General features: G+C 37.5%; 1 protein-coding gene across 2 annotated transcripts in view; it reads left to right on the top strand.

The window, feature by feature from the left end:
* Positions 1-27,126, top strand: part of HLCS (holocarboxylase synthetase) — a 131,597-nt gene that overhangs the window by 95,457 nt on the left and 9,014 nt on the right. For both annotated transcript variants that reach the window (XR_005932811.1, XM_030020216.1), the window contains exons 7-8: positions 22,323-22,390; positions 23,989-24,149. Coding sequence is in view for 1 of the 2 variants with exons in the window: in XM_030020216.1 (XP_029876076.1) it covers positions 22,323-22,390; positions 23,989-24,149 (229 nt within the window). In the remaining variant the exon portion in view is untranslated. The remainder of the gene's footprint in view (positions 1-22,322; positions 22,391-23,988; positions 24,150-27,126) is intronic.

The following is a 27,126-nucleotide window of genomic DNA, read 5'->3' as shown; positions in this document are numbered from 1 at the left end:
GTGATGCTTTGGAATGCATCCTTTGTTCTCATCAGCAGATCTTGCGATACTTGAATGCTTAACTGCTAATGATGTATAATGCAGGTCTCTGAGTTGTTGGAGGGAAGTTTCTGAGAGCAGTATGGCTGCGTTGGCGGCCATTAGCTGTAATGTAGAGCTCAGGATGCAAAGTGCTAGCTGATGAATTTCTTTAAAAGTCAAATTCTTGAGTTACTACTTATTGTATATAAATTATGGGTGCTAGATGTCTACATATGTAGTGAAGTATTTTGTAGAATGAGGATAAATAGCACATGAACAAGGAGCCCAAAGTAAATAGTTTGTTGCTGTATGAGCAACTCCAAGTGAAGAGGTCTATTAAATAGACAAAATTTTTTAAAACAAAACGCAGCAAATGCCAGAATATCAGTAATGATAAAGTTTCAGGAAAATCTAGCACTTGAACCAGTGAAACTACTTTTTTGCCCTTTTCAGTGGCAATCAGTAGTTGAAATAAAAATAAATAAAACAAGCAAACAAACAAAGTTACTCCTGAGCCAGATCCCAAGGATCCATATCTTTTGGTTTATATTGATTATTTCAGTTGCTGGTCCTCTTCCACTGGAAGGATTTTGATTAATATCGGGGGGGGGGGGGGGGGGGTGTGGAGGGGAGGAGTGCATTTCCAGTTTTTTATGCATTCACTTATTTTCCATCTTAGTGTTCAAAAACTGAAAACTGACATACATGATACTGTATTGATGAATGCTTATTACCAATAAAAAAGGGAAATAAAAAGCTGAGGCCCCATCTTAAAGTGAAATAGTGTCATTTTTTTAACTAAAGATCTCATTATACTGCTTACATGGAAAAATATGCTGCTATTCTAATAGTACAATTCCAGTCAGTTGGAAAAGATGCAAAGTTAAGGTTACGTTCAGCAGGAATAAAAGTTGCAGTTGCAAATGGTTAACAGGAAAATCAGCAGCAGGAGGAAACTGAAACTGTAACTGCTGTTTGTATAGGTGTGCAGAAAACTTGTTAATAAGTTTGTGTGAAACATTTCAGTTCTATACTCATTCCAACCCTCCCTTCTTTTTATTTTAAATATACGAGGAATTTTGAATATGGCAAGAAAAGATCCCAGAAAGTTTTTTTTAGTTTGTTATAGCATGGGAAGATGCTGTACATCACCGAGCTAAAAGAAACTAACTACTTGTAAGCTGAATTTAATAAGGAGCAGGTTTAATAGCGTAGAGATCTTTTTTTCTAAAGAATAGTATTTTTTTTGTTTCTCAAAATTCCCTATTTTAAATGATTGAGATAATTGTTGGAGTAATTCATTAAAACAAGAAGAAGATTTGCAAGACATGATAGTACAATTTATTTAAATTTAAAGATAGGAAAGACTTTAGTGAAAATTTAACCTCAATAGGATGTGAAGCAACAAATAAGTGAAATGTCAGCAGATGAACTGTGTATTTTTGTGGTTCAACAATGATGGGAAATTAAGAGAATTAATACCAAGGACACGTATTGCTCTTTGGGAAGAATGAACTGCAAATATGGAATTCTTATTTAATACATATTTCAGAGTTTTAAATGCATGATTCCTTTTTTATTCTTAAATTTGGAAATAACCATACGTGCACATATAGGGGTATATGCATACAAACACAATGGGACCGCTTTTTTTGGCTTTCTGGGAAGTCTCTTGTGCTGAGAAGACTCTTTGATTTGAAAGTATAAATGATTACTGTTTACAGTAGTAACATTCGGGACAAAATGAGTACCTGGGCTGAGATGAGCTAAGTAATTTCTCCAGCGTTGCTGCTTTGATGTTAACAAAGTCGCAAAATACAAAAAAAAGTTCATTATTGCTAAAATAGGTATCTTACAAAACTGTAGCTGTCTGACAGCTGTTTTCTACTTGTGTAAGAAAAGGTTGTTTCAGTGCTTACGTTGCATGATTACTCTCCCAGATTAACTCCTGAGATTGATGCGTATACTGTATGCTATACCATGTCTTACAACATAGCAGTGCTATGCACAGGTGAAATAGAAAGGACTGTTATGCTTGTAGAGGCTTTTTTCTGCCCCCCCCCCCCTTTTTTTTTTTTTTTTTTTTTTAACTTAAAGCCTTGGAGTTTTAGGACAGCTGCCTGCAGTGGTGATCATCCAACTGCTTTATGAGAAGATTAAATTAAAAGAACCTTTTAATATATTTCCAGTGCAGATAGTTGTATATGTACTAGCATAAGTCCTAACTGTATCAAAGATCACTTTTTAAAAAATTGGTTACATTTAGAGTAAAGTGAATTTACAATATGAACAAAGGAGTCACTCTCTTTGAGGAAGAAAAGACAGGTGATTGCCACAAGCCCCTTTTATAAGATCTTTGCTTTGGGGGGTAAAACCTGGCCCAAAGAGGCTTCTTATACTGAAGATGTGTAGATGAAATAGAGTTTAGTGTATGTACCATTTTTTTAGTCTTTTTTCATCTAATTTACATCTGTTGAAAATAGGACCTTTAATGTCACTAAAAGCAAGAATGACTTACATAAATGTAAGTCATTACATTTCTGGCTGGCTTTCTACAGCTCAGAAGAGCGCAGTGTATGTCCTGAGTAAGGATTTGAGACAAGAGTGTCTGCTTTCTTCCTGAGAAGTGCGAATGCTGAGCTCTTCGTGAAGCCAGTCAGCTTGTTATTTGTAGGATGCCAGTTATTAACTTCTGGGGTTTGTTTTTCCCCTCCAGTTGCCATTTTGTCTAATGGTATGTTTTTATAAGCTCAAATTCTGAAAGATAAGGATGGGAAGATGTAGGTGGAACTGAAAATAAATAATTTCACTGCTGAACTAAGAAATTTTGTAAAAAAACTTTTAAACTTAAGTCCTACTTTTAACCTAGTTGCATGTACACGAGTCTTAAAATGATTGTGTGCATTTTGTTTGCTCTTTTCATAACTGTCATTGTAAGCTAGGACGGTTAGATTAGGATAATAATTCTTTGTGAAAGACTGGATTTCAGATGTCAAGCTCATGAACTGAAACCTAGATTCAGTGGAAGGTGGCAAGAAAAAGAGCATATCAATCCCTGAGGCGGTATAGTTTTCTTAATTATGCTAAATGTTGTGCGGGTTAAAAAAAGGGAAGGAGAAGGAAAAAAAGTCTTTTTAGGGTGCATCTTATGAGCCTAAATGTACATGTAATATTTTGAGTATTCAGATTGGACATGATGTTGAGGTTTTGACCACCTTTTCCTCTCAAGGTCTTGGGAAGTCCTTCTAGCCTTGAAATCTTTAAGAAAAAAGTTAATCCTTGTCAGCATTCTTGCCCATCATCTTATTCTTGTTCTAACTTCTCATCTTATTCTTAAACTGTAGTCTCTTTGAGACAGAGACCGATTTTACTGTATAATGAGTTGCATAATGAGGTCTCCTTCATAACTGAGAGAGGGTAATTACTTTCTGCCTGAACTTCTACTGCAGTTTTCAACTGGAAAATATTTTCCAAATTCCTTGCTGTGAAGTGCAAGGTAATACTGTGTTTTGCTGACAAACAGCTGCTGTAGTTTGCTATAGAGGTGATTTCATATAATGAGTAGAAGTATGATGTTTCCCATTGAGCTTTGTTTCCTAGTTTCTGAATTCCAGTATTTGCATGGTTTTAAATACACACCAAGAAATGTACCTTTAAAAATTAAGGTGTTGCATGTGCAAATTTCTCAATATATTCTCTCAAATAAAGTGAGATGCCTACATTTCTAAAATGAAGGAGGGTATTCCTTAAGTGGAAGTGGAGCCAGGCAAACATTCAGGATGGAACATGCCAATTACCATCACTAAATGCAACTGCACTGGAATTTTCGATAGGCAGAAAGTAATTGCACAGTTGGCATTTAGCCAGGGACCTAATATTACTATTCTGTAATATCACGCATCAGTTATTTCATAGAATAAAAACAGAATATTCTGCATATGGCAATGCAGTTAACAGTAATGGCTTCAAAGGATATTTGCACTGAATTGTGCCTATGATTCACAAATAATTAAAACTTCAAGACCTGAAAGTATCTTACAGCTCTGCGCAGAGATGAACCTCTGTTCAGTTGTGTCTGTAACTTCACAGTGAGATTTAAGCATTTTTTGCAGTGGCTGTACATGGTTTTTGCATCAGTATATTGGGACTGGGTTGTGCGCCTTGGAATGCACTTGAAATATCTTGGTTGGTTCCAGATGTACTTGATCTTATTTGCGTCATTACAAGCAGAACTTATCAAAATAATTTTTTCAAACTTGATTTGATGAGCACCAAATGCATATTTAAGAAAAGGAAAAAATGTCATGAAAGTTCAGTTTTGATTTTTCAGCTTGAAGAAAACGATTCAACATTTGATTAGCTACCAAAGACCACAGGCATTTAAAGGTGGGAAGGCATGACAAAGTCAATAATTTCTTTTGTGCTTGTATATCATTTAATGTAGTTTAGCTTAAGCTGTTTTGCTGTAATCAATCTTGGATCTCTACTGCATGGATATGAGATCTGGATGTTGTATAGGCACCACCTCCAGGAGTCCGAGAACCTTCTAAAATTTCCTGTGTACCTTGCCTTGGATTATCGGACATAATAAATGCTGTGGTTTTACTGTGCATCTGTTGCATGACTATTGAAATATTAGTTGGCCTTGACAGTCAGTAGATGGATGGAAAATGAAAGTCCAGGTGACTGCTATACAGAGGCCTAGAACTAGACCTGGTAATTTGTGAGTGCCCTGAAGCTGTTTCAACAGTGCTTTTCAATGCGTAGCAGTAGATGAGTTTATGGTTAGAACCGCTGTCAAACATTCATTGTACTCTAAGGCAAAAGGACAGCATATTTGAGCGCATGCAGATTTCTTGCACATTATGCCTGTGGTTGTGGGAGAATAAGAGGTTTTACATAAAACCTTTTCCTATAATAATTTTCCAGTCATTTGCACATCCACCGTTTGATTTGTTTCTCTGACTCCGAAGTGCTTTCATCCCCAGCCATGGGGCATGTGATAAACATGATAGTTACAGCTCATAGACTGTCATGCTATTGTCCGATTTTTAGAAATACACGTTAGTGATCCATGTCACGTGTGGGATTAGAAACAGTACGCACAGGCCTTCACTGTCTGTGCAGTCAGAAGTTCAGAGCCCGAGCAAAGCACATCCTTCAAGTTGCTCCAAATGAGCGACTTTGGTGAACATGCAAAGCTCCTCATAACATTACTTAGGCAGAATAATAACATAGAGCAGTAGAACAGTAGTGCCCAATGTATCTAAGTCACTAAGCATATTGTTTTTCAGAAATGGCGCTATGCTTCTTGTGCTTTTATAGCATCATCCATCTCTGGGTTTTGAAATGCTTTGCCAAAAGTTATCATTTAGCTTTCCAAGATCTCTTAGAAACACTGTAGATAAATAGTGATTAAGTGCATACTAACATGGGGAAACAGAACCACAAAAATTATGATTTTGCTTTGGATCCTACAAAGGCATACATGAAAAATTGTTTATGGGAAGATCCCATACTGTCAAAGTAGGATTGAATAGCAAGTAGTGACTGTCTAGACAAATCAAATTGATTTTATCTAATAATAGTAGATTGAAACCAAAATTTTAACCATTCCTTGCATGCAATCTTGAATATTCAAAACTACTAGAAGAGGGGGACTTTGATCAGAATTTCAGTGTTATTTGCCCCCCACTTTGAGTGACATAAAGTTTTTCTTACAAATTGCAGACTGATACTGATAGTTTATCCTATTCAGCTTCTTGTTTATTTTCTGTGATTAAAAAAAATTAATAAAAAAATATATATGTTCTTTTCTTTGCTTATTGTAAGTGATGTCATAGCCCAATACACAGCCCTAACACTGGAGTAGAAGAATGCTTGTCAGGACTGCAGTGTTTTTGTGGCAACAGAAACTTAATCCGTTTGTCTGGGAAAGAGGCAGCCATGCGAACAGCTGCATTTCATGAGGCCTCATGGCAAACTGCCTTGCAGATAATGTTTTCACTGAGTTGCAAGACAATCAAAACCATCAAAATATAGTCCAGAGATGTTAGTCAGCCATGCAAATAACTTTGCGTTCATATGTGAAGGCACATCTATGATTATGTATTACTTCTTTCAAGTCCTTCAATTTACAGTGAATGCTGTTTAACTGGATTATCAAAAATTCTTCACTAGAAAAGGCCTGTGGGATTTTATTGTTGTGCATGTGCACTGGGAACAAAAGGGGGGCTAAGGGAGTAACTTAATTTTGACTGCAAACATTTTTTTTCGGTTACTAGAATGAGTTCATTTTTGTGTGTTTATGTATACCTGTAGGATATTAAAAGCACTGTTTGGACTTACTCCTCACAGTGTCTGTTCCACCTGGAAAGAACTGCTGAAGTTATAGTGAGTTTTGCTTAATGGACAGATAAATAAAGCATTCTTCTGCTGTCACATTTTATATTTTATGAAATCCTTTCTAAAATTCAGTCATCTTTTCTTTGTGGAAGTATCCTAAAAGCTAATGAATGCAGGGAAATTCAATTATAGGAACTCTTCAATAACAAAAGTAAATGTTCATGGTAGAGGAGGGATAGAGTGTGATAAATAATCAAAGACATATTTTATGTTAACTTGCAAGAAATTTTTTTGACAGTAGGGTTTAAAAAAAGCATTTGAAATTGAGAACTTGACAATGCATTTAATGATTTTAGAAGCCACCTTACTTTATCTGATTTTGGAACAGCTAATATAAGTTTTATCGCTTGAAATATGTAACTTGAGGGAAGAATTTTTTTACTATAAAAAAGATTTTATAGTAGCTTTTAAAAATACATAATTTATTTAAAAATAAAAAGGCACTAATAGGCAATAAGCAAATGTAACTTGACAATATCCGACCATTCAGTTGCTGCATTAGATGCAAAGATTTTGGTTTATTAAAAAAAACCATCTTTTTGTCTTTTGTTGTTGCTAAACCACTGAGAATTTCCAGGTAGTGTCACACTGTAAATATGTGCCTCATACTTTCAGTTTGAGAGTTAGGCTCGTTTTGTTGTATTTGGCTTGCATCGCTGCATGTCTCAGCTTTCAGGATCTGTAGAATAAAAAACCCCACTGGAGAATTAGGTTCTGCCCTGCGTATTGACAGAGGTCTATTTGATCATGTCTGCATTTGATTTTGGAATGAATGTTCCATTTCTTGCTGCATAAGAGTATCTGATATGTAAAAGTATTCTGCCCAAGTTGAGCACTTAGCATATATCTTGCCTGTTAGTAAACTTCAGCCTCTGCTTATGTTCTGATGTATAGCCGTGGAATTAATGTAACACTTCTGCAACTTGATACGTGAAACAGTTTAGTCTCTATACATGGGAAATGCCCTTAGAATTCCAGAAAACCTGTGTGTTTATGATCTGAACATGTTCATGATAAGAACCCATATGTTGGGTGATAGTCAATTCATTTACTGCTCTCAAAAGTCAGTTCTTTCTGTCTGTTCTGCTAATACTAGTGGGAATTTTGTATGTAAGAGAGAATCATTTCCCCATGGTGGATGGACTGCAAAGATAAAAGATGTGCCACTCCTGTCTGAGCCTTTTATTTTACCTGTACTTGGCGTTGTCAACCTACAGTATGTAAACTCCAGCTCCACTTGAATTTCTCTTGGTGAATCATTTGAGCCACCCTAGTGATGGCTCAGAGGCCAGAAGTTATACAAACACAAAATGATGGTTCCTGACCCAGAGCTTACAAATTGTGAATGATAAAAAGACCTACAGGGACAGGATGACTATGGGATGTTAGATTGAATGACAGTGAAAAGGGTCTCAAAAGTTAACACAAGGAGCTTATATTTGCTGCAATAGAGAAGTTATCCCATAAAAGAAAACAAGGGTGATAGGAAGATGAATTTTACAGGTTTATTCTGGATGGATAGGAATATAGTATTCTGTTATGTTAGTCTTGTATGTCCATGGTTGAAAAGTCAAAATTATTTATGGAGTACTTGTTGAAAAAGCCACTTTTAAAAAAAACACCTGAAAGGAAAAGTATTTCCTCACCTTATTCTTTCTCAGTTATATTCAACACTAAATATATTGTGAAAGGTGGAGGAGGGAGACAGCTGCAAACACTTGACATTTACAACTGCAACTTCATTAATTCTGTGAAGAGTTTCTTGTTAAAATTCTGTTAGTGGAGAAAGGGAAAGGTGATAATTTTTTCTTCAGTCATCTTTCTCCTTTTAGATGCTTAACTCCTTAGTATCACAGCTGAAGTGTTTAAACACCCTTCTTAAAACTAAGACCCATGTGGAGTGTGCACTACCAAAGATCTTCCAACTCTTAAAGTGGGTTATGACCTATTGGATCTTGTTTTATCCAAAATCCATGATCATTTACAGAATCAGGTTGCCTGTTGCATTAGAGCTTCTTGGGCTTGGAAAATAGCTCTGACTTTTCCCAAAATCCAAATGCTTCTCCTAGGAATGGTATGTTTACCATTAGCACTCAGAAAGAGTGAAAAGTAGTTCCCTAAAATCACTTTATCTGGGCCAATATACCAGTTATGCAATTGCTTTTTACTTTTTCTTGGAATAAAGGAATTTAAGGTGCTACAGCTAAGGCTCCTGTTTTAACTAGAGCACAAAGACCCATTTAACTTGCTCACTTGTTTCTGTTTCTACTGTATTTGTAGTTGTTCCTTTCTTAGTCGTGGTTTAGTTTAATGTGCTTTGGGCAAAGTGGGTGGCATCCTGGGTTGTTGAAGATTACAGTTATTGATCTCCCTGCTTGGAGCTTCAGCATCACAGATCATATTTTCATTATCAGATGTATGCATTTGAGAAGATTCCTTGTGTTTTTCTGATTTCACTTAAGCAATGCTCATACTTGTTCATGTTGCATGTGACTTTAGTGGTTCTGCTGATTCACTTACTAGGCCAGACTGCTGAGGCTTCATATCTGCTGATGCTTCAGCACTACTCAGTCATTTTCATTAATAATTTGGATGACAGAATTGAGGGTATGCTTATCAAAAAGTAAACTCTGTAGGGAGGAGCTATAAGGTTGTAGGAGGGTAGGTTTCAAACACTAAATAATCTTAATGAATTAAAGAATGACCTGGAATAAATAGGATGCAGCTCTTTATGAGTAAGTGTGACATAGAGTAATAATCAGATGCAAATCATTAAATGAACATAGGGAGGTTGGATATCAGTTTTCAAGAGAGGTTCTGGAAGTTTAAGTCAGCAATTGAATATAGGTTTAAAAAAAAGTCTTACTGTTGTAACAAAGGAGGTGAGGACTGAGACTGAAATTCATACAAAAGTGCTTAAAAATGTGCTACATGTAAAATGTACAGAGTAATCCCTCCAGTCCTACTCAACACTTGGAGTGCTTAACTGGAGTTATTGGTCCAGTTTTCAGCACCAGGCTTCAAAAGGTGTGGATTTGCTGGGCACAGTACAAAGCAGAGAAAAGGGAATAGTTCAAGGTCTAGGAAACATGACTCCTTAGATGGGGAGAGTGGGTTAGAAAAGAACTATGTTTCTTTCATCAAAAGAAGACAAGAGTGGTGTAAAGAAACCTTTACTCAAGTCAGTGGTCCCTTATGGGAAGAAAATGAATAAGCATTTCTCTCCATTTTCGGTGGGTATGGGACAATATTTTAATGCAGAAATGCAGATATAGTAATTTTTCCTTTAAAATTGCTAAAAAAAGGTAGTTTGCTTAAGTAAGCTGTCATTTCTCCATCGTTGTAAGTTTTTATGAATAGTCTAGAGAATGTTTTACCAGACATAGAAGAGGAAGGGATAAAGACTTAGATGGTGCTTGAGGTTCCTTCCAACCCTCTGTGACTGTGGTGTAAAATTGTATCTTAGACTTACACTGTAGCTGTCAGCATTGACCTGTTGTCAGAGTAGGGTTTCAGCTTGCTACCACGCAGCTGTGGCTCCTTTTGCCATGATTACAAATCTGGGTACTGGGACATAGCCTTCTGCTTGTGGGGTGGATTTTTACTTTGCACAAATCTGCTAACTACTGATTTTTTTTTTCTTCCACATATTTATTAATTTTATTAATTTCTGACTATTTCTGAGTGGTTTTGTGTAGTACCATATATATATGTCTGTGCTGATGCTTCCCATTTAAGACATTCTTCCCAGTCCATTTTTCTCCTTCTCCAGAACAAAAGGAATTATTTACTACAGACCACCCTAACCTTGGATAAAACCTTAATGTTTCACTTAAAATAAAATACCACCATGTCTGTCTCACAATTTTGGCTTGCTTAGTGTTAAGTACCACTAAGAGTCGTAGTATCGTATAACTAATCCTCCAAGTCTTCCTCCTTCTCTTTGATGCTTGCTTCTGTTGCAAGTGATCTGAATGGTTCTGCTCATTCACTTACGAGCCCAGAACACCTCTGCTAAGGCTTCACATCTGACTAAGCTTTAGTACAACTCAATTCAAGTGTCAGGGTCTACTGAACACCTGTTTTGTAGAAATGTATCAGTGAAGCTGAACAAGAATGTTTCTTTGCTATGCCTGCATTTTGCTTTCACTCTACAGCTAAAGAATGCACAAAAATATTAGGCAAAGGAGGACCCAGAGGTCTGTCAGGAGGTTCAGAAATTATTTATGACAGATTTCATCTATTACTGTATGAATACTGACTACATATCTGATGAGCAAATGCAAGAATGGCATGTCATCAAACACATCCACTGAGAGCTAGTAACAGACAACAGGACTTGCCACCAGATCCTGGCTGTTGAGATACTACAACAGAGTAACGCTGCAGCAGAGATGGGGGAGAGGGAGAAATGGCAGGGGGTGAGCCATCCTACAGTTTTCTTTGGTTGTCATACAAGAAAGTTGAAATACCATTTATAGTGATATACAGTTAGAATTTGATGCCTTATATTCGTCGGTATTTGCAAGTAATTCCTGTTTACTAAGGTAATGCGAGAGTGAAAGGCATTTTTTCTTTGACGATATTTGGTATATTCAGACTTCATCATCCACTACTTGCAAATGTTAGCGGTCATTGCTCAGAAAGTGGCAAGATGCCAAGATCCAAGTATAGCTTTACCTGGGGACCTGTATGGTTTCTTGCCCCCTAGCAATTGCTGCTTAAGCAGCAGGCGTGATCCAGATACATGATTCGGGATGGTTGTGCAGCCCTCCCCACTTGGATGTCAGCTCTTTCCAGTTCAGGGCTTTACCCATCCATCCACCTCTCATGGTAAGAGGCATTTGTACGTATTTTATTGTCTTAAGCTGGGCATTCCCTTGAACTTTACAGAAGTAGGAAGTTACTGTTTTTCTTGCATTTGAAGAACTTGAAGTAACGAGGCTATGTGGGGACCTTTGGGTTTTCTCCTACCCACCCTGACAAAGAGAATCCACTGTTTCGGGATTTGAATATCAGCTACATTTCGTGTTGAGTCTGTGGTTAAAGTCTACATTATGATGGCTGTTTCTGGAGTCTACAGAGGATGCTGTGGCCAGCATAAAGTAACTTCCTTATTTTGAAATCCATTCTTAATCACCCATGAAATTAACTATTGGAGTCTGCCTTCAAGTTGGCACAGTCTAATAGTAGGGGTTTTAAAAATATTTAACAACATATTTGGAAACAGAACTTTTCTGTTCTTTATTTATATGTTTTTGGATGTTGGCTCTTGCACGAGAAAAGTGCTGTATGCTTTAATACTGAATTTAGAAATCTTGTGGTTTCTGTTGGCACTGTGAGGGAGCAGCTAGCATAAGACTCCAGTACTTGATGAGAGCATTTTTGCATTTTAATTATTAGACACATGAATACAGATCCAACTCAGTTCAGCTATTGTGTTTATTGCCTTTTTTTATTCACCATTAAAAAAAAGCAATAATTTTTCTGTATTACTATCTCTAACATGATCTGCAACTTGAAATCAGAAAAAAGCTGAAGTATCATCAGTTCTTACTTCACACAGGGAACAAGAAATTGCAGGGAAATTTTATTTTGGGATGTTGAAGTGTAATGTTCAGGATTTATAATCCAGCTCAATGCTTCATTTCAAGTCAGGTCAACAATGAATTAGAAGTGCATATAGGACTTTTATGCCTTGTAAAGGTTCTAGTTAGGATAGCCCATGTTGCTACTCTGGCGAGTAGGCCAGACTCCTCACCCAAAAGTGTGTCACCTGTGAAGCATCACATGGCTTAACAAAGAGGAACCACAAGTTGGATGGGAAATGTAGCTTCTTAACGGAACCTGAGGCTTCAGGGGGAAACTGAGGCCTGTGAAAGCTCGGTTGTGGTACCATGGGTAGATATATTTCAATGTTTAAATAATTCAAAACTTTAGCATTTCCATATATTTGAAGCAACTTTTTTTAATTCGCTAGGCTGAAAATACCCCAAAAAAGTGTTAAGTGTTTTAAAGGAAAGATGACATTGTTTCCGACAAATTGATTCCCCCTTCTCTTAGAGAATAGTAGCTTTTCTGAATCTGTATTTTCTATGAAAATTATGTATGTGGAAAATGTCTGATCAGGTCTAATAATGCCTTTTAAAAAATAATATTCTAAACTTTACTTGCTAAACAAAGTATTTCAAATGATAACTAAAATTTTAGAGCTAAATTGCCATTTTCTAAGAATTTCTTTAAAAAATGGCTCTCACTGGAACAGTTTTTATTTAAACAAAAAAATACCTTTTTTCCCAGGTTCACATTAAATTTATCCTTTTGCATTAATCTCTTACATTATACTCAAGAATTTTCTAGGTGCTACACATCTAGTTTTTTTTAATGGAGAAGGAGAAAAAAAAAATGACATTTTTGCCTATTGGAGTTTTGCAATTAAATTCTGGGCTTATTGACGTAGAGGGAATGTCCAAAGCTTTGGATTGCTTTTGCACAGCAAAAACATGTTAGTAATACTTTTTTCAAAGATTTCATATTTTACAGTGCTTAATGGAAAAAAAGACATGCAAGTAAAATAATTGTGCCTTACCTGCCAGTTTATGAAGCCATAGTTGTTTTTATAATAGTTGTAACACCTGGGCAAAATTATAAAAATTTGATTTAATGCCAAGTAATGTGTCAAATTACCATCTTCATGACGGTGCTTGTAACATACATTGTATAGTGTACCCCATATCATAGAAATAAGAATATGAATAAGCTTTTAGAACTTACAAGAAGTTCTATGTGTATTTTTAGATTACATGGTGAGAGAGGCACATGGAAATTTTAAAGTTGAGACTCAGATGCTTTTGGCCAAGGAAAACAGTGGTAACAAAGAAATTTGTGTGAAATTTTAGTTAATTGTTTTTCGCATTAAAAATATTTTTCAGAAAGAATATTAAACTAACAGGTCCCCCAAAGGTAAAATCTAATCTATAGACCACAAGAAATGTCAAACAATGTAAAAATATGCTACCTCTTGTTTTAATGTAGGAAAACTATCGAGTGTACCTTTAGAAAGAGGAGAAAAAATAAAATTATTTTTCAGTTAGCATTGGATTAGGAAGACTAGAAATTTACTACATCCTTAGGTTTATAGCAGCAACCACATTACCATTGGCATAAACCCCCAGGATCTAAATTTGGAGCACAATATGTGTTGCAGGCATAAAATAAAAGAAACAAAAACAAATGAAAGAAGAAAATTTAAAGTCTTTTAGAGTATTCCCTTAACTATAAATTACTTCTGTGATTTTAAGTATGATTGGTTTTGATGAAACATTTGATAGTAAAAGGATAAAAGAAAAATTATGAATCTAAGGAAAATAAGTGTTATTGATAATTGTTTAGGTCTTCTACAGTTACTTAGCAAGGAATGGATGGTTTTTTGTTGAAATGCTTTGATTTTTCCCAGTTTGCAATGGAAGCCTCTGTGAAGGGTCTGGGGAGGGCAGCTAGTTTCTGCTCACATAGAATTCTTTTCCATGCTCAGTTTAATTTACGCAGTATGTCCAGTGTCTTTTGTTCTCCATTAACCCTAACTGCTTGAGTAGCTACTTGGGAACAACTTCATCACTTCTCTGGTGGAACGTGGCAACTGTTTAACACCCTGTGTGATTTAAGACAGGAAATGAAGTGCTGTCTTAGTAAATTGCAGAGAAATTTTCATAAGGAAATGTAATTACCCAGACTAGAAATTGGCCAGAATATCAAGTTAGAGTCACTGCGTATGCAAAAATTTCTCGGTTTGCTATTTTATCTGAGAGGTGACTTTAAGTTATATTGTACGAATTCAGAATCACGATGGATTACTTTTGAGATCCTAATGCTTGAGATGCCTCACACTATAAGTTAGTGAATCCAATGCTGATTTAAAACAGATTTGCCACCTTACTGAAATGCTGTTGTTGCTTGCCATACTGTATGGGTTTACTTTAAGGTTTCCCTCTCAGACAGTGACCAAACTTGTACACTCTTACAGAATCATAGAATCATAGAATAGTTTGGGTCGGAAGGGACCTTTAAGGTCATCTAGTCCAAGCCCCCTGCAATGAGCAGGGACATCTTCAACTAGATCAGGTTGCTCAGAGCCCCGTCCAACCTGACCTTGAATGTTTCCAGGGATGGGGCATCTACCACCTTTCTGGGCAACCTGTGCCAGTGTTTCACCACTCTCAGTGTAAAAAATGTCTTCCTTATATCTTGTCTAAATCAGCCTTCTTTTAGTTTAAAACCATTACCCCTTGTCCTATCACAACAGGCCCTGCTATAAAGTTTGTCTCCACCTTTCTTATAGGCCCCCTCTTAAGTACTGAAGTGCCGCAATAAGGTCTCCTCGGAGCCTTCTTTTCCCCAGGCTGAACCCCAACTCTCTCAGCCTGTCCTCAAAGGGGAGGTGTTCCATCCCTCTGATCATTTTTGTGGCCCTCCCCTGGACCCACTCCAACAGGTCCATGTCCTTCTTATGTTGGGGGCCCCAGAGCTGGACGCAGTACTGCAGGTGGGGTCTCACCAGAGTGGAGCAGAGGTGCAGAGTCACCTCCCTCAACCTGCTGGTCATGCTGCTCTTGATGCAGCCCAGGATACGGTTGGCTTTCTGGGCTGCGAGCACATATTGCCGGCTCATGTCCAGCTTTTCATCCACCAGTACCCCAAGTCCTTCTCCGCAGGGCTGCTCTCAATCCCTTCATCCCCCAGCCTGTATTGATACCGGGGGTTGCCCCGACCCAGGTGCAGGACCTTGCACGTGGCCTTGTTGAACTTCATGAGGTTCACACAGGCCCACTTCTCGAGCTTGTGAATCTAATGAAGTGTGATGAAATTACTGTTAAAAGTGACATCACTACAGGCTGCATTGATCTGTATGTTTTAAATTTTGTATAGCATCCATACTGTGCTTTACTTTGGACAAGAGCGGTTAGATCTGGTTTTGATCAATATGTTTATAACTTTTTATTCCAGTCTGAAGATTCTATTCTTAACATGTTATGATAAATATGTTTTACTGCATTGCAGTAACTATTCTGTTTTTTAAATCTTGGCACTGGAGTTCATTTTTTTAATGAAACCTGTTTCATTTCCATTTGTCCTATGTTAACTTTTCAGTATGCTTCAGGTAGCTTTTTCAAATGGAGAAAGATCATGAATTGAAAATATTACTTATTAAAGGGAAAAAAAATTAAATAAATTGTTCAAAACAGTAGAGGTTTTTGCTTTTCAAATTAAAAATTGAAACAACTTAAACTCCTAAACTCTCCTCACATCTCCCTTGGAAACTCCCTCCTTTACTGTAACTTTGCGGTCTTGATGATATTCACAGAGAAGCTGATTTACTGAATAAAGAAGTTCTTTAAGTTTTCAGTTTTGGAACATTACCAGTGTGTCTGAACCCAGGTTTCAAATTTTACTGGCATTTTGTTGGCAAACCAATTTTTTGGAGTCCTTTCTTATTTGGGTATGTTTCCTGACACCTTTGGCTGTATGGTACTGTGTTTTAAAATTCTCTTTTTCTTTTTTTAAGAGGAAAAGCCTATAAACATATACAAAGGACTAATTATAAAATATCTGGTATAAAAATAGAGAGACAAGAAAATTACCAGCTGAAAAATGCAGTGAGCAGAAAAAATGAGCGTTTAATGGTAGAGTTTTACCCTGCCTGTTCAGCAGGCCTGATTCTCAAAGCAATTCCACAAGCAAAGCATGCACTATTCTGAGGCCATAATACAGTAATTTAAATCAAGCATAAGTACATGGGTGGTAAGAAAGAGGTGGCTTAGTCTTCCCTTCTATCCACTGGCCTTTTTTACTGTTGCTTCCCTTTTGCCAACAGCAGTGTTCATTTATGGTGAGCCAGATTAGAACATTGATCCAGCTGAAAAATAACTCACATGACTGCCCTACTTACAGTCTTCCTATATACTGCAGTTTTATTGAAACTATATTGTTATTAGTGCACTGCTCTCAAAGACTAACCAACTAGCCAAAGTATATATAAGTTGCTAACCTGTGTCATTCATAGTATCAATAGATTATTCCTTGCTGAAAATGTTGTGACTAGTATCGGACATCTTCTTCTTTTTATAGTATTTGTTGAAGTAAGGTACAATAAACTAGCAGACCAAGGTTCCAGTACTTTTTTAGTTTCCCACAAGTCTGGGACATTGTAATCCCTTAATGCTTTTTCTCATTGATGTAGGACTTTAATGTATCTAAGGAGTTCAAAGAGAATTTGACACTAAATGGTCTTTTCTGTACTAACATTGCTATAGGGAAACCCACTATAAAGTGAAAGAAGCTATGAATTTTTGCAATAGAACAGAATAGCGCATTCATGTAATAGCGTATTCTGGCACATATTTTGCCTGCTGGATATAGGCAAAGTTATAACAGTGCAGAGCGGCAAGATTCCTATCATTTAAATAAGCCTCAGTAGGATTAACAGTTTAGGTTTTCTTCTACCTGTCTCAACTGTGGGAGTCAGTCTTCCAGGAGCCTGCATATTGCACCTGGTCATGTATAAAATACTGCATGGAAAGTGGAAGATGGATAAAATTAAATATTTAGGCTAGAAAGAGAGTGTGAAAATGACTTTAATCTAGGATCCTACTTGGGATAGGGGATTGCAGTGAACAGCCTTTGGGCTAAGTTGCTAATTTAGTAATTAGTAGCTAATGGCTAGTTTCTGACTGATTTCAACCAAACTTAAAGGACAGCTGGAAACACCAGAGATACCAAGTTTCTGTACATTTCCTGGAGTCAAAGAATCACTCAGATTGGAAGGGATCCCTGAAGGTCTCTAGTCCAACCTTCTTCTTTTAGGCAGGGTCAACAACAAATTCAGACCACCTTGCTCAGGCCTTTTTTCAGTCAGATCTTGAACACCTCCAAGGACAGGAATACTCCACAGCCTCTCTGGGCATCCTGTTCCAATGCTTAGTTATCCTCATAGTTCAATGTTATTCCCAAACTTGATTAATATGCATGCCATTTCCTCCTACAGGTCATTGGTAAAGATATTAAGATATTAAATAGGATAGGTCTCAGGATAAACCCCTGAGGAACTGCGGTTGTATCCAGTGTACAGGTAGCGTACAAACCATTACTTTTCAATCTCAAAATCCAGACACTTTGTGCTCATCTGGTAGTGCATCCATCTAGACCACAATGGCCAAACTTAGATACAAGGATGCTGTGAAAGACCATCTTGAAGATGGTTGCAACATTTGCCCTTCTCCATTCATCTGGGACTTCCCCTGATCTCCATGACCATGGTGATAGAAAACAGCCTTGATGTGCCATCAGCCAGCTCTCTCAGCACTCTCAGATGCATCCTATCTGCTCTCATGGACTTGTATGAGTCAAGTTTTCTCAAGAGATTTATGAGATCAATCCTATTCTACTGTTGGTATTTCCTCTTCTTGAACCCTGTCTATATCTGTAAAGGCCTGGGAGACCTTGTTGGTGAAGACCAGGGCAAAGAATGCATTAACTCAGCATTATGTGTGTCCGCTGTGCTTTTGTCTCAGTCAGCTGCGAGCCCACATTTTCCTTGTTTATTCTTATCGTGTAGCAGTAGAAGTTCTTGTTGCCATGTTTCTTGCCAATCTCTACTACAGTTGAGCTTCAGCTTTCCTAATATTATCCTTGCTTGTCTGGACAATGTTTCTGCGTTTCTCCTTTGTAGCATTTCTCCTTGCTTCCATCTCTTTTCCACATTCTTTTTACAGTCATGAATTCCCTTTTTAGCCAAACCAGACTCCTTGTTCATCTACTTATTTTCCTCAGTATTGTGATGGACCGTTATTTTGTCTGTGGGAGGTTGTCTTTAAAGACCAGGTCTGTTGAGCTCCCTTGCCCTTCAGAGCTGCCTCTCATAAGATCCCATCTATCAGGTCCCTGGAGAAACTAAATTCTGCTCTCATAAAATCCAGGGTTTGTACTCTGTTACTTGCCTTCCTCATTCCTCTCAGGATCCTGAACAGCGTTGGTTCATGGTTGCTATGGCCAGAGCTGCCCCAGATTACACCCTCCCCAATCAGCTCTCCCTTGTTTGTAGCAGATCAAGTCAATCTCTCCAGTTGATCATCTGATAGTTGTGTTAAGAGCTTGTCCCTAGCATCCCCCACAAGTCAGCTGGATTGCTTGCATCCCACTTTGTTTGCCTTTTAGCAGATATTGGGAGATGGGAGTCTCCCATAGGAATCAGGGTCTGTGATCTGCAGATGTCCTCAAGTTGCTCAGAAAGACTTTTTCCACTTCCTCCTCCTGATTAGGTGGTCTGTAACAGACTCCCACCATGATGTCATTCTTGGTGGCTTCTCCTGTGACGATGGCCCAGCAGCTCTCAGTCAGTCTACTGCCTGTTTTACAGAAGACCTCCATATCTCTGAGCTCCCCTAGGTATTCATGTTCTCATGAAAACAGGCTTCCAGGTAGGAGAGAGAGACCCAGATCAGTGCTGCCAGCAAGCAGTCTGCAGTGTGGACTCGAGAGTTACCTATTCTGCTTGGCCAGCATGCCTTCTGGCAGGCCATTCAGCACACAGAGCTTGGAATCAGACACAGCATCATGCAGTTGAGGGCTATGAAAAGGAGATGGAGGGCAATGGAGGAGAGTTTAGGAAAAATATTAGTAGGCACACTGCTTGTTTTCAAATTGGACATAATGGACAGAAAGAGTGAATATAAAGTAGTAAAGCAAGTGCTCAGGGCACTTTTTTGTCCAAAATAATACAAGAAACTGGTCAAAAGGCATGTTCCTTTCCATTTGACTAAAAATTGAAAGGGTTTTTTATGTTGCTTTTATAATACTCTATAAACAAGCTATTTGAGAGTGAGATTTTCAGACAAGAAACTTGAAGTGAAGGGAGAAATCTGTTCATAACTTACCCTCTTGTGCCCAGGTATTTTAACATCTGGAATGTAATGCTGCCTGTTGTAATACCTCTGCAATACTGTAACACAGCAGGATGCATTAATGAGAGTTTCAACCTTAAACCCACAACATCAATGAAATTTATAGTTGTCAGGCCGTTAACATTATTCAAACATAGTTTTTGTGGTTTCAATTCCCATTTTACATTCATGTAGGAAGAAAAGTCATTGTGTTGACTAGCCATGAAGACAGAGTTCTCCTTAGACTTGAAACTTCTATAAAGCAATTAAGTATTGTTTATTACTCTTGACAGCATTCATAGTATGCACTACAGGGCGGGAGGAGGGTATTTGTATAAAAAATTGTGCTAGAATCTCTCTCTTAATATTTCAGCTGGTTTAATATTCTTGAATACCAAAAGTGTCTTGCTCACGTTTTGGAAAATACCACAAAAATGTTCAAAGCAGAAAAAAAAAATTTACATAAAATTCTAGTATCATCTTCTATGGTCATATAGGTGCCGTCTGATATTCTTCCTGATGGGTAAATTTGTCTTCAGACGTTTCATGTTTCCCTACTCTTGTATCTCAGTGTGGTCTTTTGACTTAATATGTAGAGCAAGTTAGTTAAAGAGCACAAAAAAGAACAGAAAATTTCTTGAAGGAAAAAATTTCGGGGGGAAAATGTGGTGAGCACTGTGATTAAGTTACTCTGCAGAAAAATGAAATCATTAAATCTGCAACTGATTAAGTTGAAAGAAAAGAAGGGAAGTCAATATGTTAAAAAGTGCACGTACGGTTACACTTTCTGGTAAGGAAAATCCAAATTGTTTCTCCCAGGAAAAAAACTAACAAGCACACACAATTTACAAAGCTCTGAAGTTTAGGGGGGCGGTTGTGTGGGGTTTTTTATTATCATAGGCTTCATGGTAGTTCCAGCACAATCTCAGGAAGTAGTAAAAATAAATCTATCTGTCTCTTGCTGTATCAGTCTGGGTATTAACAACTTCCCCATGTTGTGTCCATTAAAGAATTTCTTCATGGCCCTTAAAAGTACGAACTCGGTCTCTGCATTTAATATGTTGTTACCTGCTGCCAAGCCTCTAATAGCTACATTCGTATGTTCTGTTAATCATATCTCTTTGTTCTAGAAGCCTGTGTTTTGGATTCATGATTAACTTTTTTTCCTGCTCTGATTATTTTCCTCCCATCATGGCAGCACATGACTTTTTTTTTTTTTTTTTCCTATTTAAAAACAAATACGTGAATGGAGAAGTAACAGAAATCAGTGTATTTCAACAAAGCCTGTAATCTCTTCCTAACTGTCCTTCCAAATTTAAATTAGATTTTCATGTTGCAAAACCATGAACTTGGTCTTGTAACTGAAATCACACTGTTCCCAGAAGACAGGGCTGAAGCCTCATGGGCTGTGGAGGATTTTCCCCTAGGTCCCAGCATAAGAAGAGGTATATTTTTAATGTTAAAGTTTGGTGAGGATAGGTGAGCCTGGTCTCAGTGTGCAATCTATAGGGTCCAAAGGAAAGAATTATCAAGCTGTATTTCACATGAACTGGAAGGGGACTGGCAAAGAGATCTTCTGGCCGTTGCTCTTTGACAATGTCTCACTGATTGACGAGTAATGTGGAAAAACATCGTGGAGCCTGTTACTGCTTCTGTCAGTTTGGGTTCAAGTATTTCTAATTAACGAAGGCATTTGTGGTGCAGACTTTGCTTGGGCCCTCCAATAACCTCCCATTTTGATCTTCATGAAAGCAAGTCAGCCATTTGAAAGATATTCTGAAACCTTGGGGATCCTACTTGCATTTTGCTACCGATACAGCCCCAGGAGTTACGGAAGCCCTGCTTTTCAACCTGCAAAGCAGGAGGAATGGATTGTTCCTTAGCTTGTCACCTGCCTAAAAACGTGTGTCTGGGTGATGGGGGGACACTTCTGCTTGCAGCTGGTCCCCGCTGCCCCGGGATACTTGCCTGATTGCAGAATTTGAAACATCTTTCATATGTATCTGAAATTCAGAGGAAAAAATTTTGAATGGTACCCTTTGCTGATTTGGACTGCACTTATCTCCAAGACAAGATTGCTTTTATATGAATGAACACGATATTTGTGCCCATATTAGAAGTAGATTTGTAGGCTATACATCACTTTCTGGGTTTACCTTGCTGGCAACGTCTTGAATATCTGTTTTATCTGTTAAATAACTCTTCCTGAAAATGTGAAATGGAGGAGGATCGTAGTACACTTCAGATCTGTTTTAAAGTGGCTTGAACGAAGTTCTCACAGTAGGGTTTTTTCCTTCTTTTTTTAAGTCTAGCATTGACTCATTTGGTGGTGTTAAAGTGCACTTTCTACTTATCCCCAGAGGAAAGTTAGTATTCTTTTAAGTGAAACTATTTTAAAAGCAGAACACAAGCCTAAAATAAGCCAGTGTTCTCTAGAGTTCTCAGAAGGTGTAGATTTATTTACTGTAGTTAAATCATAATTAGTTCTCAGGGGATAGTGTATCTTTTAAACTGCTTTATTGCCACCATATTGGTTTTCTAAATAATCAGAAACTGCTGCTTTTATATTCTGTAGTATGAACAAAAATTTGCTGTAAGTAGAAACAAATGTCTAGAATTGCTAGTTGTCACTTACTGAAGATAGTGACATGCAAAAAATAAGCACTTCAAGAAAACGTGAAGAAATACAAAACGTATGTTATCAGATGGCACCTTAAATGAACTATAGCTATAACTTTTTCCAGCATAATAGATATAGTAATGTTTTACATTATCATTTTTCAGTTAATCTTTTTCTAATATTCTAATGCTTTTTGGTCAAGAATAAATGTTAACTGAAAAAGGAGAAATTGTAGTGCAATGTTAACATAAAATATTACCTGATATTTAAGCCTAGATTTTCATGAATGTAGCTTAGTGTTCCAGCTGATAAGCATGGGGGTTTTTTTTCCTAATTGGCAGGTTAATGTTCGAGTTGCCTGAGGAGATGGGTTTAATAGCAATTGCTGTTCGACAAACACAAGGGAAAGGTGAGTAAGTTTCCTTCTAGTGCTAATAAATGTGTATTAAACATATGGAATAGGACACTTTTATGTCACCTAGCTGCCTTAAAGATACATTATGAGTATTTTTGATAATATAATCTATAGAATATTCATGTCGTCTTCTCCTCCCGCTTGAACTGTGGATTCAAACTCAAAACCTAAGTTAATAGAGAATAAAGTAAACACTTTCAGGATGTTTGGTGGCTTTTGCAGAAATGATTTAGTGGTCTTCTAGTTTCTGCCAAAACGTCTCCCCAGTCATGGAAACTGCCATCACTACATTTAGTGTAATACAAGTCAGGCTTCCAAATTAGAACTCCTTTTTGACTTAACTGGAACAAGACCGGGTCTTGACTTGCTCTGGGATAGAGGGTTTTTGAGTCTGCAGGACCTGCCTGAACTGTCATGTGGGCTTTCCCAATCTTCTGCAGATAAATATAAGCAAGTTCTGTCTCTTTCCCAGTGTCGTGGTTTAACCCCAGCCAGCAACTAAGCACCACGCAGCTGCTCACTCACTCCCCCCTGCCCGCAGTGGGATGGGGGAGAGAATCAGAAGGAAAAAGGTAAAACTCATGGGTTGAGATAAGAACAGTTTAATAGAACAGAAAGGAAGAAACTAATAATGATAATAAGAACAATAATAAAATGACAATAATAATCAAAGGATTGGAATATACAAAACAAGTGATGCACAATGCAATTGCTCATGACTCGCTGACCAATGCCCAGTTAGTTCCTGAGCAACGATCCCCCCCAGGCCAACTCCCCCCAGTTTATATACTGGGCATGACATCACATGGTATGGAATACCCCTTTGGCCAGTTTGGGTCAGCTGTCCTGGCTGTGTCCCCTCCCAACTTCTTGTGCCCCTCCAGCCTTCTTGCTGGCTGGGCATGAGAAGCTGAAAAATCCTTGACTTTATAGTATAAACACTACTTAGCAACAACTGAAAATGTCAGTGTGTTATCAACATTCTTCTCATACTAAATCCAAAACACAACACTATACCAGCTACTAGAAAGAAAATTAACTCTATCCCAGCCAAAACCAGGACACCCAGGAAGCTGCTAGCACTGATTTAAAAGCCACATTCATTTTATTAGAAGAACACAGTGCCCAGCCTAATAAGCTCTTTTGAGCACAGCTCTACATGAAGATGGTTACCTGGCTTTTGGTACAGATCTAGCTTCTGTCAAGTTGGTTCCCAATGTGGATGGATTTCTAGATGCACACAGAACATGTTCACAAACACTTCTTCACTTAAACAAAGCAAGATTTTTTGAAATGTGTATGTTACTAGATACCAGGAAAATCCTGGAAGCAAGTCATTTAGGACATTCTAGGAAATTGAGTAGCAGCATGCACATTAAGCAACCTGCTGTCTTTTTAAAGGAAAAGCTTTGCACTTCAACCATTTTTCTTTCAAAATTAGTTTGGAAACTCCATTACAGGACTTACGGTAGATTCTTGGATGGATACTACTGAATCTTTCTCTTTTGTAGTTGTTTACATTAACAAAGTGATCTTTTTTATAAATATTTTTTTCTTGAGTTGAAGTTAACTTTTTTTCTCTACCTCCACAGGTCGTGGTGGAAATGTTTGGCTCAGTCCCATGGGCTGTGCACTATCCACTTTACATATCACCATTCCTCTACATTCCAACCTGGGCCAGAGAATTCCTTTTATTCAACACCTGGTGTCCTTGGCAGTGGTAGAGTCAGTTAGATCAGTACCAGGATATGAGGTATTTCATTCTAATTTATCTCAAAATTCCTGTTTCCATTTTCATTAAATTCAGATTTTAACTATGTCTTCTATGTGTAGAATGACTGAATGCATAATATAGTTCTTCAGCACTAATATAGTGGTAAACTTAGCCTCCATACATGCTTGATTATTTATATGTTTTAAGAAATCTAGTATACATAGGATGAATACTGTCTTTTACTGAGCTGATTAAGTATACTACACTCAGTTCACTCATAATCTTATGAAACTTAAGACTCAGTCTTCAGCAGTAAAGAAAACGTCAATTTTGTTTGTCTAACAATTGAGTTAATTTGTTTTGATTTTGAAGGAGTTGGGGAAGAGGGAGGAGGGAAAAATGAATAAAACTGACAAATCCTTTTCTACTTTTTTTGTTGGTGCTGTTTCAGTGGTCACTTTATCCCTTTTAAAGGATTTTTCCAACCCTTGTTTAAGGTTGAAAACTGATTTCTAAAGCAAGAACTTAGGAGTATTGCTCTCAAGAGGGAATCAAGTGTCCTGTCATCAGTATTAAAATGAAGAACCAGTCTTCTTCATCACCTCATATATCTCCTTTTTAATGTTACCATTTCCTAATATTTGCTAACTATAAAACTTTGGTATTTTACAGAAGTAGTTAACTAAAGCATATGTTTCCTATATTACAGAAAATCAATGACTTATACACATTTACACATGAACTTTATTATAGTGGCACCCAGTAGCTTTGCTGTAGTTTAGGGTCTGTCAGCCTTTCTATTAAAACCTTCTAACTTCAGTGCTTCATAACTTGACTATAAAAACAAAATGCTTCAGGCTAAAATTTGCAATATAAAATATTTGGCTAGAGTGAATAATTTAACCATTTAAAATAGAAGGGACAAGAGTTAGTTTTATAAAATATGAGTCTGACTGGGGAAGGAGTTAATTTATGAATGGAGGTGGTTTTGCTTCTGTATGCCTACTCTGGTATACATTGGCATTTTTTATTTTATTCCATTCAAGAGGAAAAAGGTGACTGAAGTACTAAATATTAATATAAAAATAGTATGTATCAATAATGCCTGTACTGTACATAGCACATATACAATACATAGCTTGCTATGACCAAGACAAAGCTACTGAATCTCTTTGATAGTACATCCATCCTAGACAATGGATGAAACCAATGTTAAGGGACTGGACTCAAATACGTTAAAGCAAGAAATTAAAAGATTTATCGGAAACTCAATGCTTAAATTTCCCCTTTAGACTTAGGTAACACAGGGCTTTTCTTTATGTTGGATGAACATCCATGCCATGCAAACTGTAGTAGCTGCAAACAGTGGGCTAATCTATAGATGAGGCTTCATTCTCTCCTCCAAATTTCCACACCTCTGTGGGTCTATGTCAGAATCTTAGTAATACTTTAACACACTTTAATGTCGTTTGCTATGCTCAAAGTCCATTTCAGGATTTCCATTCAAAAAACTGAAATACCTGTGTCTCAGTTTATCAGCCAGTCATCATTTGTAGGATTGCCATGAATGTTGACTATGCTAAATAGGCAGCAACTGAGGCCTTTGTTCTGGGTCTTCCCGGAGAAAATCTGACCACTCAGTTGGAAGTTTTACTGTCAGATTTTAGTGCTGCAAATGCAAATGGACCTTATATCAAGAGAACGCTTTGCTTTCCCATTCTGAGAACAGCAGACATCTCTAGTAAGTGAAGATAAGAACGTACTCCATTTCCAGCATATTTTGTGACAACCATCATTTCTTTAATACGGGGATAGTTGTGCAGTACCTTGTAACCCCGTTGTGTGGCAAAGTCTTTGCTGTGTAATTTATGTCATGAGAATACCCAGTTGACTTGGTTGTTCTTCATGGTTGCTGTTACTTCAGTTGCAGAGCTAGTGTCTGGTGTCTTACAGGTGTATGTTTTCCCTAAGTAAGATCTACTGAGTATCTCTTCGGAAGATTTCTTAGCTCTGATAATACTGTTTAACAACTTTGTCATACTTTGCATGTCTCAAGAGTCTTCTATAAATCTTTTCCCAGTGCGAAGAGTCAAGTTGTTTTCCATAATGAATACGAATTGGTGATACTCTCTCTTAGAATGCTTTGATAGCAAAATCAGGTAGTATTTCCTGTCAATGTACGTGTAATGGACTCCTCTCTGGCCTTTAAATCTGTCAGGAAAGTAGACATGGACCCAGGTGCAGTTTTCACACATCCTGTAAAGGGATTTCATAATCTACAATAGGAGGGAATGCGACTCTTGTAGTCCTGGAGCACCTCCCATAATTTGCCTCTGGGGATACAGTCATATGCAGTTTTTCAAACTACAGGAAGCACATTTGCTTTCTTTTTGTGTTTAAGTAGCTGGTGCAAAGTTCAGTTCAGTTCTGTGGTTTCAACAAAAACTTCTCTATTGCGCTGGAACGGTGTCACACAGCACAGTTTGTGTTTCCAGCTCCATGGTGTTGCTTGAGCGTAGCTGCCGAAAGCGTGAATATATTTAGGACGTTACTGAAGTATTGACATAGTTGTGAACTGGAATTTCTCCTGTCTGCTAAATTTCCTTTCTGAAATTCAAGATGTCATTGTCTCCTTGTCTGGTTTCTGCAAGGATCCTCAAATAGTGTTGATGTTACTGTGGGCTTACCCTGACTGTTTATCAGCAGTGAGCCACAGCAGCTGCCACAGTTTGCATCTTTCTTGAACAGATCTTTTAAATCTTTAATAGGCACTTGTGAATGAAGGAAATGAATTCTATAAAAGCTCACAATTTGAGGCTGAAAATCTCTAGTATCTTTAGTCCCCCTTTTGGTCACCCTAAGCCTTTATTTTCTGCCATAACTTTGGGGGGGGGGGGGCTGTTAATAAATAGATACTTTTCTCTGACAGCTGCCAACCTCCTTAGTAAACCATGTAACCATGTTACTATGACTTTTTCAGAAACATTTGTGAAGCGCTTAAATAAGTTCTCATTAT

The sequence above is a fragment of the Aquila chrysaetos genome, chromosome 7, assembly GCF_900496995.4.
Source record: "Aquila chrysaetos chrysaetos chromosome 7, bAquChr1.4, whole genome shotgun sequence".
NCBI classification, from domain to species: Eukaryota; Metazoa; Chordata; class Aves; order Accipitriformes; family Accipitridae; genus Aquila; species Aquila chrysaetos.
This window is presented reverse-complemented; position numbering and strand designations above follow the sequence as displayed.